This window comes from Staurois parvus, unplaced genomic scaffold, assembly GCF_062004578.1.
Source record: "Staurois parvus isolate SC_StPar_1 unplaced genomic scaffold, SC_StPar_1.0 ptg000231l, whole genome shotgun sequence".
In the NCBI taxonomy this organism is placed as follows: Eukaryota; Metazoa; Chordata; class Amphibia; order Anura; family Ranidae; genus Staurois; species Staurois parvus.
In genome coordinates this window covers 288,814-305,094 of record NW_028318027.1, presented here as the reverse complement: position 1 = coordinate 305,094, position 16,281 = coordinate 288,814, and the positions used below count along the sequence as shown (strand labels likewise).

At 42.9% G+C, this 16,281-nt stretch overlaps 1 protein-coding gene across 1 annotated transcript; it reads right to left on the bottom strand.

Annotated features, from left to right (window-relative positions):
- Positions 1–14,852: 14,852 nt before the first annotated feature.
- LOC149460362 (olfactory receptor 5V1-like) lies at positions 14,853–15,796 on the bottom strand. Its single transcript, XM_089679772.1, has one exon. It carries the CDS (start codon positions 15,642–15,644, stop codon positions 14,853–14,855), a length of 792 nt encoding a protein of 263 aa, XP_089535898.1. The 5' UTR covers positions 15,645–15,796.
- Positions 15,797–16,281: the final 485 nt, after the last annotated feature.

Genomic DNA, 16,281 nt, shown 5'->3' with positions numbered 1-16,281 from the left:
TACTCAGATCTGTCATCGGCCGTGTCCGAGGTACATGGCCGGTGACAGATCACGCCGCTGCGCGGTTCTGCAACCGCGCATGTGCGAGAGGACGCCAAATGGCGTACACCCCAGAAAGCTAGAGAATTTTTGCGGCCGCCAAACGGCTATAGGCCGGGCGGCTTATGGTTAACAACAAATGACTCATCCTTGCTGGCTGACAGCAGGGATGAGTAACTGGTTATTATGTCATATGGAAAAAAATATCTCTCCAAAAATGCATCAATCTGCCCAAATCTTTTTTGAGCTTCAGGCGTTTGGCTTCAAGCGACTTGGAGCGGAGATGTGAACCAACATGTGAGCATTTTAAAGCTTTGCATTACAAAATTCTCATGTGTGAATGGGGCCTCACAGCCGGGTGATGGAGTGCTTCCAGGTAATTAGGTATACCAAAGAAACACAAGCTAGCTGACTAGTAGGGATCCCATCCATATATCATTTGCAAGTCTGCTATGCCATACCCTCCACCATCCCAGCTATAAAAAATACGCAAACAAGTTTCTGGAGTCAAAATGGCCATAGCAGCCTTTTATTAACCAATAAATAATTTTAACATCGATAACATAACATTCCAAAATATAAACAGATGAAAACATGGTGGTCTTTTGAGGGCCATAAACTCAACTTCACTTTTGCGGAAAAACATTCCTTCAACTTAGGCCCCCAGCCGCAACCCACCGGCTCTGGGACAATCCTACTTATACCAAGTCGCAACAGACCGGCTCGGGGATAACCCTACTTATCCGCAGTGACCACAATTTTACCTATTCCGACTAAACCCCTTGTTAACTGGAATGTACCGAGGTCCCCATTCCACTGATGGGTCCCAAATCTGTCTCCATACAGAATTCTTTCCTCCACCGAAGACCAACCACCACCAAGGCCGCCGTGACAGTCCACACCAAAGCATGAAGGGGAGGGAGGGTGGGAAGCTTCCAAACTTCCCCAACTGGACTTCCTGAGGACAGACCCTCCTTTTCCTTCCTGGGAGACCCTCTCCAACATTCCCCATCCAGTAAGGTAATCCTTAATCCCCAAAACTTCCTTCTCATAATTTAACCCTATGTTGTCTCTCTATTCCCCCTAGTCATGTCGACCCTATGTTTTTTGTTTTTTTTTCTTGCTCCAGGCCTACCTATCTAATCTGCCAATGTATCAGATCTGACCAGAGGGGAAGACAGGCGTATTGAAAGTCTGGCACTGAAATCCCATTTTGCCCCTGAGTAAAGCTGTTTGGCTGTCCAAGTAGACTGACCCATCCTCTACTAGGGCATCATGTTCAAGGCAAGTTCCAGTAACCCGATTGTAGTTATCCTGCACCTGCTAGAGAAAAGAAGAAAGACAATTAGGAAGATGATGTCTGTACAGATTGGTTGTGATCATCTGAGTCGATGCATGTCACTTCATCCACTTCTACTACTAAGACTCTCAAGCCTAATGCCCCTGTACCTCAGACCCAAGTAGGAGTCTTCCATTCAACAGATTGAAGGGAAGTAGAGACCCTTCAGTCAGCCCCTGAATCTGAGAAAGAGCCTATAGAAGAAGGTTCAATAGAGCCAAATAGAGCAGAGGGTCAAAAGGCTGATACACTTCCCCAAAGACTGATGTATGGCTCCCACGTTTATGTTTTGGAAGATACTGTACATGGATGTATTTTGGGGTTTTTAAAGGGAAGACTTTTAGCAAACAAAAAAAAAAAGCAAAGTACCACCCCTGAAACTAAAGCTCAGTTTTTGTTTTCATTGTGTGGGATTTTTTTCTTAATTCTTGTACTAAATCACCTGCTTATACTATTTATTTTTCTTTATAACATTTTAAGCAGTTCTTCTTCATTTAAATGTCCTGCTGCTGGCAAAATTTACACAGTTCTATCTGTAGTACCTGACTTTTTAATGAGAGCTTGATAAGAATCAACCATAAACAGGACAAATTTACATCAGCAAGATCACGGACAGCCAAAGCAAACTACTACCCAAATGTAATCAGAAGAGAGCATGCAAAGCTGGAGAATCTTGTGTGCCTAGCATGCTACTAGCCTAGCCAGATTTCTTTACCAGCATATACTGTAAATTGGATTAAACATCTTGAAATATGGAGATATCACCTTCCTCTGGTTTTACGTGGTAGCAAATGTGCTCAATTTTTCATTTGTGAATGATTCCGGGCAACACCAACTGTTGAAAGATTGATGATTTAGGGTGCATGCGCGGAGACTGAAGATGGCGTTTCACACTAATCCTGCTCCGCTTTACTGCTCTCTCTTTCAGCTCCCCCGGAGTCAATGCTAGCCAACTACAACAGAGGAGCACAAGTACCGGGCTCAGTATCTTTTGCAGATCCCCATTGGCAAAATCAGGCATCAGAAATACCCTCCATCACCCACCAGGCATCTGTGGCCTACACATATGGATAAATATGTGTCACGAGCCACATTCTTGGCCTCGAGTGATCACATCATCCCAGCAGCAGAACCGGATGATCCGACAGGTCGCGAGGCGGAGGTAACAGCACTCTGCATTATCCTCTCCATCTCCTGTCCCCTATATCACAGCAGACATTCTGGATGATAAGTTGCATGGTCTTCTGCTTTTGTCCCATACTATTTCTGTGGAAGTGGGGAAAACAGCTCAGGAACTCAGAGGGGAGATAGCATTGGTGGAAGAACGTACAGACCACCTAGAAACCAAATGTGATGATCTGGTGCAGTATGTGCATGTACTGGAGGAAGATAATCATACTTTGAAACAACAAATGTCCCAGTTGCAATATCTAAAAGAAGATTTGGAGAATAGGCAGCGGAGACAGAATCTCTGTATGCGTGGCGTTCCCAAGTCAATAGGTGACAATGATCTGCAAGATTATTTACAGGGTATGTTCACAGCATTGGCCCCAGCGGTTCTCGATATAGATTGGTGAGTGGATAGGGCCCACCGCTCTTTTGCCCCAAAACCTCCATTGGGCGCGAGACCAAGAGACATCATTGTCCGGTTTCACTACTATGATAGTAAGGAATCTCTGCTGAATTCTACACGTAACACGGCCTCGGTTGACTTGAGAGGGGAAAAAAATTCAAATTCAAAGTGATTTGTCTCCTATCACACTGTCTAAGAGACGTACACTTTGTCCGCTTACTCTCCACCTTCAGTAACATCGCATTATATGCAGATAAGGCTTTCCATTCAGGTTAACCGTAACCAAAGATGGCACTCAACACACAATCAGAGACCTTCAAGAAGGAGAGGCGTTTCTGCATAACCTGGGCCTGCCCCCTCTCCCAGGTGAAGGTTTAGCACTACCCTTACCTAAGCCAAGAGCAGTCAACACCCCTAACAAGATGTGGACCCCGGCTAGATCCAGAAACAAGACACGCCTTCCGATTCCCCAATGGTCTCCTGGCTCCAGGTTGTCTTCTATTACCTGTTGATGTCATGCAAATCGCAGCTGTTGCTACCTAAGACTCAATGTCTATAGATATTATTTGCCCTTCAATTTTGATATCCTTTTTGGGATAAATCAGATACCCTATCAGGATCTTCTCTTATGTTACCTTTGTATTAGCAGTTTATTTTGGAAGAGAGGAGTGAAGCTACCAATCGGTTTTCACGCTCCCTATGTTGTCCCCAAATATCTACAGCTATTGAGATAAAATTGGTGCAGCATTACCCCAGTCCTACACTACTCCTACACTAGCATACCCCAATATACCATCAGGTTAAAAAATATACAAATAAATAGTGTTGCATGCCCAATTTAAAGAACTCTGTGTATATAAGCAATTTATCGCAGATATAGGCCCTGCCCTATTGGACTTTTACTCCTCCCTGCTGAGTGGAAAAGAACCTCATTTGAAATTCCAACATTCTCATATCACAGTCATTCCCAAACCAGGCAAAAATCCAACAACCCCGGCTAACTACAGGTCCATAGCATTATTAAACATGGATTGTAAAATATTTATGAAACTTTTAGCTAACACAGGTCTGCAAAAATTTTTTTTTCAAGAGCTGTTTTGGTTATTCCACAAAATCTTTATGTTTTTTTGGTGCGTCGAATCCGAAAATGACCTCCATTTTGTCATAGGACATCACGTTTCCTGACAATTTAGGTAACTTAATTTAAATAAGGCAATACATTAAAATAAATGGAAATAGACTTAAAACTTAAAAAATTCAAGTGTTATTACAATTTTTTGAACTGAACTGAAATGAGCTCACCTACACACACTAAACTCGATTCTTCTTCCCTGTGAGGCTCCTCTTGGTGCATTTACACTTGTGAGTAGCATCTGGAATGTCTGTCTGAAGCATCCAACAGTAGTCTGCCATCATTGTAAGGCTCCATTTTCCCTGGTATCGCCTTTCCATCTCTTTAATGTCTTGGTGGAATCGTTCACCTTGTTCCTCTCTCACAGCTCCCAAATTTTCAGGAAAGTAGTCAAGGTGGGACTGGAGGAAATGTACTTTCAAACTCATCAGGCAACCTAAAGCTTGAAATGCTTTCAGCATTCGTCCGACGATCTTTTTGTAGTGAGGATCTTTGTTATTGCCTAAAAACTTCTGTACGACTTCTTTGCATGCAATCCACCCTTCTTTTTGAGGATCCATCATGGCATTGACAAACTCTTGATCAACTATAAGCCTTCTAATGTCTGGTCCGACGAACACACCTTCCTTCAATTTTGCCTCCGACAGGCCTGGAAACTTGGTGACCAAGTATTTGAAGCATTCTCCATCTCTTGGAAGTGATTTTACAAATTGCTTCATAAATCCCAATTTTATGTGGAGAGGTGGTAGAAGAACTTTATGGGAAGGTACCAAAGTTTCTCGGAGGACATTTTTTTCACTGACTGTTAGCACCCTCGGCTGCCAACTCTTCTTGGTTCAGTGATTTTGTAGGTCTCGACTGTCCCATAAACACAGAAAACAAGGGTATTTGGTATACCCAGCTTGTTGCCCGAGCAGCATGCACAAGACCTTCAAGTTCACACACACTTGCCAACCATGGTCTTCATATTTAAGTTTACGAAGAACCAGTTTCAAGTTCTCATAGGTTTCCTTCAAGTGTATGGAATGACCTACAGGTATGGAAGCGTAAAAACCACCGTTGTGGAGTAAAACTGCTTTGAGACTTCTTTTTGAAGAATCTATAAAAAGACGCCATTGCTCTGAATCATATTGGATTTTAAATTGACCCATCAGACCTTCGACATCGATGCAATAAACTAACTTGTCTTCCTGGGCGAAGTAAGGAACAAACTTCTTTTCATGATGTCTGAACCATGAAGATGACACTCCTGGCAATAATAAATTCCTGCTTTTCAGTCTTGATCCGAGTAACTCAGCGGCATCTTTGGGATGATTCAAGTCTCTTACCAAATTATTCATCTCCTCCTGAGAAAACAATTTTGGGCTTGTATCATCTTCAAAGTCAGAGCTTGATTCGTCATCTGGTTTAGGTATGACTTCACCTTCATCGGAGCTAGGTATCTCTTCCAAGGTAGCAGAGGGCTTGGGTACTGGTATATCTGTGCCATGGGGGATGGGACGAATTGCTGAGTGAAGATTGGGGTATGAAATGGAATGCTTCCATTTGGAATTAAACCCTTTCACATCACATGAACAAAAGTAACAGTCGTCACTATGGGTCTTTTGCTCTCACCATAGGAATCCCATAACGGAAAGATTTCTTCTTACCCTTGAACCAGTTTTGGAGGTCCTCAACACACCGTTTGCACACTTTATGAGGCGCCCAAACTTTACCTTGATCTCCAATTTTTAGTCCAAAGTATGCAAAGTATACTTTTTTCACAAAGTCTGTAATATTCTGCTGTTGCTTCAACACTGTATATTCACCACAGATGAAACAGAAACTGTCTGGCAAATTAATACACTTTTGCAGAGCCATAACATAACGGTTGAAGAATGATGAGCTAACACAAACTGCGATGAAAAAGTGTGAACAGCCTAGAACCAAGAACCTGATGATGATTTGTGCACAAGTGTGGACTGCAGGAGTGAGCAGCTCTGTGTCTGGCCACGCCCCCCTGCACTGACCAGAGCTGCTGCTATCTGCCCTGTGTCTTCCTCTGTCAGGGCTTCCGGTAAGACCAGAGATGTGTGAACTGACACAGGGAAACGCAGGCTCAAGTATGGTGTAACAATATAATTTATTAAAGGTTATACACAAATATAACACGCACAATATAACAAAACCAAACCTCCAACTGATAACTGAATGTACACAGACAAGAGCAGTCAGGGCTGGTGAGGTGGAGTGGTCAGGCAGGCCGGGTCAGGAACCATCGGGCTGACAAGGTACCAAAGGAGCAGGCTGGAGAGTGGTCAGGAATAGCCGAGGTCAAGACAGGCGGAGTTCATTCAGAGTCAGGATCAAAGCAGAATCCGGAATCAGGCAGGAAGCAGACAGGATGCAGGTACAGGGGCTCATGGGAAACATACACCAAGGCACTGACTGCAGGCCTGGTCATTCCTTAAATACACCTCCTGCAATCAGCCTCAGGTGATGACTTGATTGCAGGAGTGAGCTTCTGGCTGCTGAGAGCACCCGCTGGCCAGCCCTAGTACTGCAGCCCACACGGCAGGTGAGTCCCACCACCAGTGGTGAGTCCATTCCTGACACCCTCCCACTGGATTCTTCAGGAAAGATTACCCCCTTCTACCATTAGAAGCACAGACTCAGGGCTGAGGCTTACACATACAGCATGCTGCTGAGTATCCCAGTAGTCAGACATGTCACTCAGAGCAACACTTGTATTCACACCCTTTGCAGGGGGGAGGGGCAGAGATTGTTTACCTGCAAATAACAACAAAGGGCCAGAAGAGAACTAGGGAAATTAAGAAATAGAATTTTCTTTCCCTAAAACTTGCTTAGCTTATGTATATATTGCTGACCATCAGATTTACAGTGCTATATTTTTTTTTTACATAACTCGGACAACCCCTTTAAGGTTTTTTTGGCATTTTATATCTTAAATGCACTTATGTGAATTAATTAATAGTAATTTGGACTTTAAATTTGGTTAAAAAACCCATAATATAAAAAAAATACCAAAAATTAAAAACATTTGATAATTTGAAGAAAATTTTGCATTTTGTGGCAAATCGTGATGTCTAGGAGTTTTTTCAATATTTTATTTGTTTTCAGCACACCAAAATACATGGAAATTAGATGAAAATAATCAAACAGCTTTTTAGTCTCAGACCTGTGTAATCGTTTAGCTCCTTGGCTTCCCAATATCATACATAATGACCAGGTGGGATTTATCTTGGTGAGACAGGCAGGAGACAACACTAGGCGCACGATTAAGTTGGTTGATATACTGAATGGTTCACAAACATTGGCCTTATTGTTAAGTTTAGACTCTCAGAAGGCATTTGACCGGTTGGGATGGCCCTATATGCTTGAACTACAGCGACATGTGGGAATACAAGGGCCTTTCTTTAAAGCAATTACAGCACTGTATTCATGGCCTACCGCACAGGTTAAGCTTCCCTTTGCCACTTCTGATACTCTTCCCATGATCAACGGAGCTAGACAGGGGTGTCCTCTGTCTCCGCTCCTATTTGTGTTATGCCTTGAACCATTAGCAGTGGTGATCAGAGCACACCCTGACATAGCAGGAGTGACTGAGGGGGGGAAGGAGTATAAACTCATTTTTGGTGATGACTTTTTATTGACTATTACAAAACTACACTTGTCATTGCCTGCTTTGCATAAACGTTTACAAGCTTTTAGTGACTTGTCAGGCTAGAAAATAAACACTTCAAAAACAGAAGCTCTACCCCTCAATATCCCATCCCAAGACCTTTTACTGCTCCAACAAAATTACTCTTACCACTGGTGCAGGTCATCTATTAAATATCTTGGCACTCATAACTCCAACTTATGCTCATTTATTTGAGGCTAACTATTTTCTCCTCTTCAAGTATTTAGGTTTTGTGTCCTGCCAGTGGACTTGTGTAGCCCCAGTTAAAATCTGATACCATTGCAGCATATATCACCCACAAGGGCGTTGTAGCCAGAAGATAGTGCTGACCATAGGCTTCACTTGCCTCTTCTTCCAGCCTCACGCCAGTACTCAGGAGTGGTGGTGGTCTGCAAGCATGAAAAAAAAAATGTATTTGCCCCTCTGGGTTTTTGCATCTATATACACATTGCACATTCTCAAACTGAGATACAGAGTTGAACCTGAAGTTTTGGTGGTTCAAATTTCAAAAAGATTTCTGGTAGGAAAGGACCAAAGACTGCTTTAAGGGTTGTTTCTGCTTTCGCTAGATAACCTTTAGTTTGACTGCCACTGCAGGTCCCACCTTTGACTGCCAGTGCTACAAGGTCCCACCTTTCTTGACTATTGGTGCTAAGGTCCTACTTTTCTTGACTACCGATGCTAAAGTCCCACCTGTCTTGTTTACCAGTGCTGAGGTCCCATCTTTCTTCACTACCGATGCTAAGGTCCTACCTTTCTTGACTACCGGTGCTAAGGTCCCACCTTGCTTCACTAACAGTGCTAAGGTCCCACATTTCTTGATTACCGGTGCTAAGGTCCCACATTTCTTGACTACCAGTGCTAAGGTCCCACATTTCTTGACTACCGGTGCTAAGGTCCCACCCTTCTTGATTAACAGTGCTACAAGATCCCACCATTCTTGCCTGTCATTACTGAGGTCCCCCTTATCTTTACTGTTAGTGCCACAACGTCCTACCTTTCTATGTTAGGGTACCTGGTAGGATTTTTACAGGACATCTAAACCTGAGGGCGGGTAAATGGTCTATTGGACTATTGTATCTCAACTTCCAAGTTTTGGAAGATATCTATTGTAGCCACATTCAGTAAATAAGCTGCAAATATTATGAGAAATGTTACACATCCTGGCCATTTTTTTAAGCTTCACCCTCCCCACCAGCAAACTTAGAGTGCTATGGACTGGTAAACTGACAATTCATCTACAGCTCTAGGGAGGAAAACAAAAAATTTGCAGAGCAAGAAACGTTTTGAGCGTAACTTTTAATCTAAAAAGAATTGTGAATTTGTATGAGTTGTTGGTTTTAGAATGTATTGATTTATTTTTATTATGGCTCTATGTTGCATCACAGAGGTCGGTGATGTCAAACTAAATTTTCACTGCATTTAATATACTACTACTAATACTTAGACTGACAGTGCCACCAGGTCCTACCCTTCTATGTTAGTATCTTTGGAGTGGATTTTCTACTTTGCAGCACATCATCTGTTGGAGTTCATCCCTCATTTCTTCAGTGTTGTTGTCACCATATTATTCATTTCTCCCAGAATAACAAGTACTATATGCTGGTTTTTCAACAATCAGCATATTACTCTGGTGAGTTCTATTTAACCATTTTTGGTGGTGGATTTATTTGGTGATGAATTATTTTGGACATTATTGATTATTTGAACTTTTGGACTTTTTCGTTTTTGCTGGATTTTATTTTGATTTATAATATTGTTTCTTATTGTTTTGTTATTTATTTTCTTGTTATACTTTTGCATGTATTTAAGTGCAACCTATATTTTTTTTAAATTCCACAGAAACTGCCCTACTAAAACGCACTAATGACCTACTAACTGCTAAAACCAACGGCCATTACTCCATACTCATTCTCCTTGACCTTTCCCCTGCCTTTGACACAGTCGACCACCCGCACCTCCTCAGTAAACTCCACTCCATCGGCCTCCATGACTCTGCTCTCTCCTGGTTCTCTTCTTACCTTTCTCAGCGCACTTTCAGTGTCACATACAACTCCTCCTCGTCCGCTCCCCTTCCTCTTTCTGTTGGGGTACCCCAAGGTTCTGTTCTTGGGCCCCTCCTTTTCTCTCTCTATACCTCCTCCCTGGGCCAACTGATGGCTTCCAATACCACCTCTATGCTGATGACACCCAGATCTATCTCTCCACTCCCCAGCTCACCCCCTCAATCTTCTCACATATCACAAATCTAATAAGCGACATATCAGCATGGATGTCACATCACTACCTCAAACTCAATCTTTCAAAAACTGAGCTTGTAAGATTTCCTCCTACCTGATCCCCCACTCATGACTTTACCATTAAGATCAACAGCACAACCATTGGTCCTTCCCCTCATGCCAGGCTGCTAGGCGTAATCCTAGACTCTGACCTCTCCTTTGGGCCACACATCCAATCACTGGCTAAATCCTGCCGCCTAAACCTCCGGAACATTTCCAAAATCCACCCCTTCCTGACCAATGACACCACAAAACAACTTATCCATGCCTTGGTTATATCCTGCCTCGATTACTGCAACTCCCTCCTCACTGGTCTACCGTAACACAGGCTATCCCCCCTTTAGTCTATTATGAATGCTGCTGCTAGACTCATACACCTTACCAACTGATCAGTGACTGCTGCCCATCTCTGCCAATCCCTCCACTGGCCTCCACTCAGTGTCCTCCACCCCTCTCTGCCAATCCCTCCACTGGCTTCCACTAACCCAACGTATAAAATTCAAAATACTAACCACAGCTTACAGAGCCATCCAAAACACTGTTCCTAGCTACATCACCAACCTCATCCACAGATATCGGCCAAATCGCCCACTCCGCTCCTCTCATGATCTCCTCCTCTCTAGCTCCCTCATTACCTCCTCCCACGCTCACCTCCAGGACTTCTCCAGAGTCTCTCCCATCCTCTGGAACTCCCTACCACACCATGTCCGGTCAGCCCCCACCCTGTCTGCCTTTAGGCGATCTTTGAAAACGCACTTCTTCAGGGAAGCCGACCCCACCTCCACCTAAGAACTGTACTTGAATCACCTCCGCCAGATCATCCCCCGCAGCTATCACCTTTTGTATCACCTCCCCCTTCCTTTAGATTGTAAGCTCCACGAGCCGGGCCCTCCTATTCCTTCTGTACTGAAAGTATTGTAATTGTATTGTCTCCCATATATTGTAAAGTGCTGCGCAAACTGTTGGAGCCATAAATCCTGAATAATAATAATAATAATAACTTGAGGCAATCCCACTGCATGGGGATGGGGTTACCGGTGGCATCACAGGGTGGCCACACCCCATGACTTCATGGGGCAAGTCACAGAGTGCCATCTTGAAGGCAGAGTCACCCGATGATGTAATTGTTTTCACATGGGGAGGTAGGGATCTATTTGAGGGAGCTTACAGATTTGGATACGCTATCCACACCTATAAACATGGGGGCAAGGTGCTTTGCCAAAGGGGCCCCCCATTTTGAGGGCATGTGGCAGGGTATGGTTTAGGAGGGGGATGCTCATTCTCCCCCCCCCCCTTTCCTGGCTTGCCAGGCTGCATGATTTTGGGGGGACATGCCATTTTTTTTTTTGGTGTGGTGTTCCCCATCCATACCAGACCCAAAAGACCTGTTATGGATTGAGGGGCCCCCTATAATTTTTTTGCAGTGTCGGCTCTTTTGTTTACATTCTACTGTCAGTGGATACAGCTGTTGCTGACAGCAGGGAAGCCAGTGGATGCCAGCTCCTTAACAACAGGTGACTCTTCCTTGCTGGCTGACATCGGGAATGAGTAACTGGTTGTCAGGTCACCAGCGGGTGCTGTCTCCTAATAACCAGTACAAAAAATTTCAAAAACCTGTGGTTCAAATGTTCGACCACCAACCAAACAGGGGGGTGTTCGACCTATCACTAATCATTTGCAAGCAACTGTCTGGTCTGCCAGTATAGCAGATCTGCCCAGAGGAGATAGGCCTATTGAAAGCCTGGCATGAAATCACATTTTGCTCCTGACTGCAGCTGTTTGGATGACTGCAAATCTTCTGCAAGACTGAGGGAATATTGGCAGGGGGTTTGGAACCTCATTTGTAAACTGATGTTGAACTTAGTAACAAGCCAGTGACTTACTGTATCTTAGTCTCTTCTAATCCACCTGTTGAATGCTGCCAGGATTCACCTCATTCTCAGACTCAAGGCTCATGGTCTCTAAAATTAGTGAGATTGGACATATTGAAGACCTTGCAGCCTCTTTAAAGGCCCGTAAATTTAGACATACGTGGTTTTAATGGATAGAGTTCATGGACTTCCCGGGGCAAGATGAGCACATAGTCGATGTTAAAGACATGCTGTGCACTATGCTCCTTTGCATGGAAGTCTTGACCACCTTTAACACTGTGCCAGGGACATGTTGAACACATTGGAAATTTGTCAACGATATGCTAAGTCCACTGACAACTCCTTATAGACCAGAGTAATTTTTACAATTCAACCATGGGCCTGTTTATTCAGTACTACCTGCCATAATAAAGTATTGCATACATTTTTTTTCAATACAAACAAGTGTTTTTTGGTCAATAATATATTGACTGTATTTTCTATGCAATCAGACAAAAAAAAAATCTATCTTGATCCATTTGTTTTTTTTCTGTGTTTACCCAGTGTTAGTTTTATAATAAACCATGTGACTGGAAATGAAATGTATTCAATTTATTACATACTATGTCCCATTTATAATGACACTAAAATGATATTTCTGGTACATTTGGAAACTTTGTTTACAAATTTTTTTTTAATGTGGCACTGAATTTAAAAAAAAATTGAATAGAATATAAATGTCACACATTCAAATATTAATGATTAAAAAAATCAGAAAGAAGAAGACAATTACGTTTGAATATAACTAAAGGCAAATCTTTTTTTCAGTTTTGGACAGGATGGAGAGGGATTAGAACACCTGTCAGGTTTATATTGTTGTCTAATGCCCCCATTAGGGAGATTAATCCTCTCTATTTGTCCTGTTTACTAGGTTAACACCAGAACTGTAATAGAGGGTAAAAATTTCCATTGGGGACCCTAGTTCTGGAGACCCTGATGACACACCAGGATTTCTCATAACCTCTTGTTTTGGCTATAGGACAAGAAGTGAAAGGAAATCTCCCCAATGGGACACAGATGGCAAACAAACCTGATGGGGGTTATACCCCTCACTTACTCTAAAGGCAAACATTTTTTTTTGTATTTTGGACATCTTAATGACACTTTCATACTATCTGCAAGATCATTTTACACAGCCGAGATACATAGCAAGTCCAGCCTGTCATTTTTGCCAGTCTGGAAATGCCTACATTTGTGACCGGGAAGCAGCGTCAGGGGCAGAAAAGCTAATCGTAAGGGGGATATGCCCTAAATAAAACTTTTACCTGAGTTTCTACAGAGTATCTCCTACCCCAAGGTTCTCAAGTGGTTAGAGAAGCCTGTACTTCCAGGAGGTGGACTTCATTTTATTTGTGCAGGCTGCACTGAAAAAAGTTGTGATTATCTTGTTTCTCATTATTTTGTCTGTCTACATTCTCTAAGTTGTATCGTAGTGTATTAAAAGTTTTGTCCAGCAACAGTTAGTACATGTGGCCAGTGAAATGACTTATCAGAATTGCAAAGTGGACAAACTATTGGTTCTGTTTAGCTGGAGCATCTGTATCAGTAATGCCCAAATTGTTTGGTGCTTCAAGAGCAACAGTCTCCCACAAGCATGGCAAGACTAAAAAAGTAAGTCTCTACAAGTGCAACAGTCTCCAAAGACCATTTGAAACTACAAGTTCAACAGTCTCCACCTAGCATGGCCAGACGTCAAGAGCACCAGTGTCCATCTATCATGGCAAGACTCCCAAGAGCACAAGTCTCCACCTAGCATGGCAAGACTCCAAGTCTCCACCTAGCTTGGTAAGACTTCAAGAGCACAAGTCTCCACCTAGCATGGCATAACTTTAAGACTACCAGTCTCTACGTAGCATGCCATGACCACAAAAGCAAAAGTCTCCACCAAGCTTGGCAGGATTCCAATTGCAAATGTCTCCACAAAGCATTTGAAACTACAATTCCAACAGTCTCCACCAAGCATGACAATACTTCAAGAGCAACAGTCTCCACCAAGCATGGCAAGACTCCAAGAGCACCAGTCTCCACCAAGCATGGCAAGACTCCAAGAGCACCATTCTCCACCAAGCTTGGCAGGATTCCAATTGCAAATGTCTCCACAAAGCATTTGAAACTACAATTCCAACAGTCTCCACCAAGCATGACAATACTTCAAGAGCAACAGTCTCCACCAAGCATGGCAAGACTCCAAGAGCACCAGTCTCCACCAAGCATGTCAAGACTCCAAGAGCACCATTCTCCACCAAGCATGGCATGGCAAGACTCCAAGAGCACCAGTCTTCATCAAGTATGGCAAGACTCCAAGAGCACCAGTCTCCATCAAGCATGGCAAGACTCCAAGAGCACCAGTCTCCATAAAGCATGGCAAGACTCCAAGAGCACCAGTCTCCATCGAACAAGGCAAAACTCCAAGTGCACCAGTCTCCATCAAGCATGGCAAGACTCCAAGTGCACTAGTCTCCACCCATTATCGCAAGTCTCCAATAGCAATAGTCTCCACCAAGTATGGCAAGACTTACTTGGAGTTAGAACAGCAGAGAGTAACTGATGGATTGTTAAACACTAAGACTGTGGTCAAGCACAGAAGTGCTGCATCAAAAATGATAATTGATCTCATTATCCACCTTGAAGACCCACAAAACCAGTATGGAGGGAACTTCACAAAGCCCACATGGAAGAGCAAAAGCAACACAAAAAAAGAAACCTCAAAAAATATGTCTGTTGTGGCTACCAATACTTCAGCTAAACAGGCACTAAGGATTCTTTCTGGAAGTCAGAAAAGGAAACACAACATGCAATACACTACCATACATCCTAGAGAACACAGACAAAGAAAAGATAATTGCAACATATCATACTGGTGTTCACAACACTGCGTCCACCAGCTTGTAATTTTCCTTATCTTGAATGTCCTTTAACAGCCCAATATTCTTTCATGTCATTCACTGATGTCTTTAAAGCTTTATGAATGTCCTGATTCCTTAAAGTGTAAATGATGGGGTTTAACATGGGAAGTACAAAAAAGTATATAAAGGTGAGTCCATTGTAAATGTTGTTACTCAATGTATCAGACAGTGTCAGTGCATATGTAGCAAATGGTATTCCAAAATATAAAGTCACCACCACGAGATGGGAGCTGCAGGTGGAGAAGGCTTTCCGTCTCCCGGCTGATGACTTCATCCTGAGGATGGAGATTAGGATCAGTAGGTAGGACAAGACAATAAACCCAAAAGGTAGGTTAAGCAGATAAGTTATCACCCAGCTGAATAGGTAAAATGCTCTTTTGTTTGATATAACACACCATTGAATAGAGAATGCAGTGCATTCACAAAAAAAGTAATTGACGATAACAGGGGCACAAAATTTTAGACTCATAAAGAAGTAAAAATAAAGTGCTACAAGCACAGCTGAAACTGACCAAAAGCTGATGACGAGATACTGGCACCGTCTTATGTGCATAAGAGCAGAATATCTCAACGGTTGACAGATCGCCAAATATCGGTCAAAGGACATCAGAGTGAGCAGAAAAGTTTCAAAGGCTAATAGACCAATTACTAGATTTATCTGGCAAATACAGCCAACATAAGGAACAACAGTTCTTCCCCATAGGATGTTTTGCATCACCGATGGATCAATGCCTGTGGTGCCAACAAACTCGCAAAAGAATAAATTGCTGATCAGAAAGTACATGGGGGAGTGGAGACGAGGACTCTTCCATATTAGAGAGATAATCAGAAGGTTCTCAACGCAGGTAAGGGTGTAGATAATCAATAAGAGAATAAAAAGTGGAATTCTGTATTCATTAAACCCATCAAACCCAATAACCAGGACTTCTACAACAATTGTTTCATTCTTTTGACGTAGCACCTGTGGAAAAATAATATTAATATTTTAGCACCCAACATATGTAGAGCTAAGAACTAAAATGTAATATATTACAGCTTACTAGCCCTAGGATGTTATTGTGTGGCGGTGTTTTCCTTTTTCAGGCCTTTTTTCCCCTGGTGGTCCTGCCAGTAACACACTTCCTGTCCTAGGGTATCAACCTTCACTCACTGTGCTGGATCTATGGAGGAGCAGCATTGACATCCAAGGACAGGAAATGAGTTAGGATGAAAGAACACCTCCTCTGTCCTCTTCTCTATAAACGAGAGGTTCGGACGAGAGCTTACAATACACAGGAGGGAGCAGCTATCCTATTCCAATTGTCAGCACTGCCCCACAGTTAGAGAACACTGCAATTCCAAGAGCTGGTCCAAAATGTTCTGCAGTCTGGGACTATATTTTTAATACCACATGTGCGGTCTGCTTCCTCTGCTGTTATAAC

What these genes read in the sequence shown, in the direction of transcription:
- LOC149460362 (XM_089679772.1), bottom strand. Translation starts at nt 15,644, where the DNA reads ATGTACTTTCTGATCAGCAATTTATTCTTTTGCGAGTTTGTTGGCACC.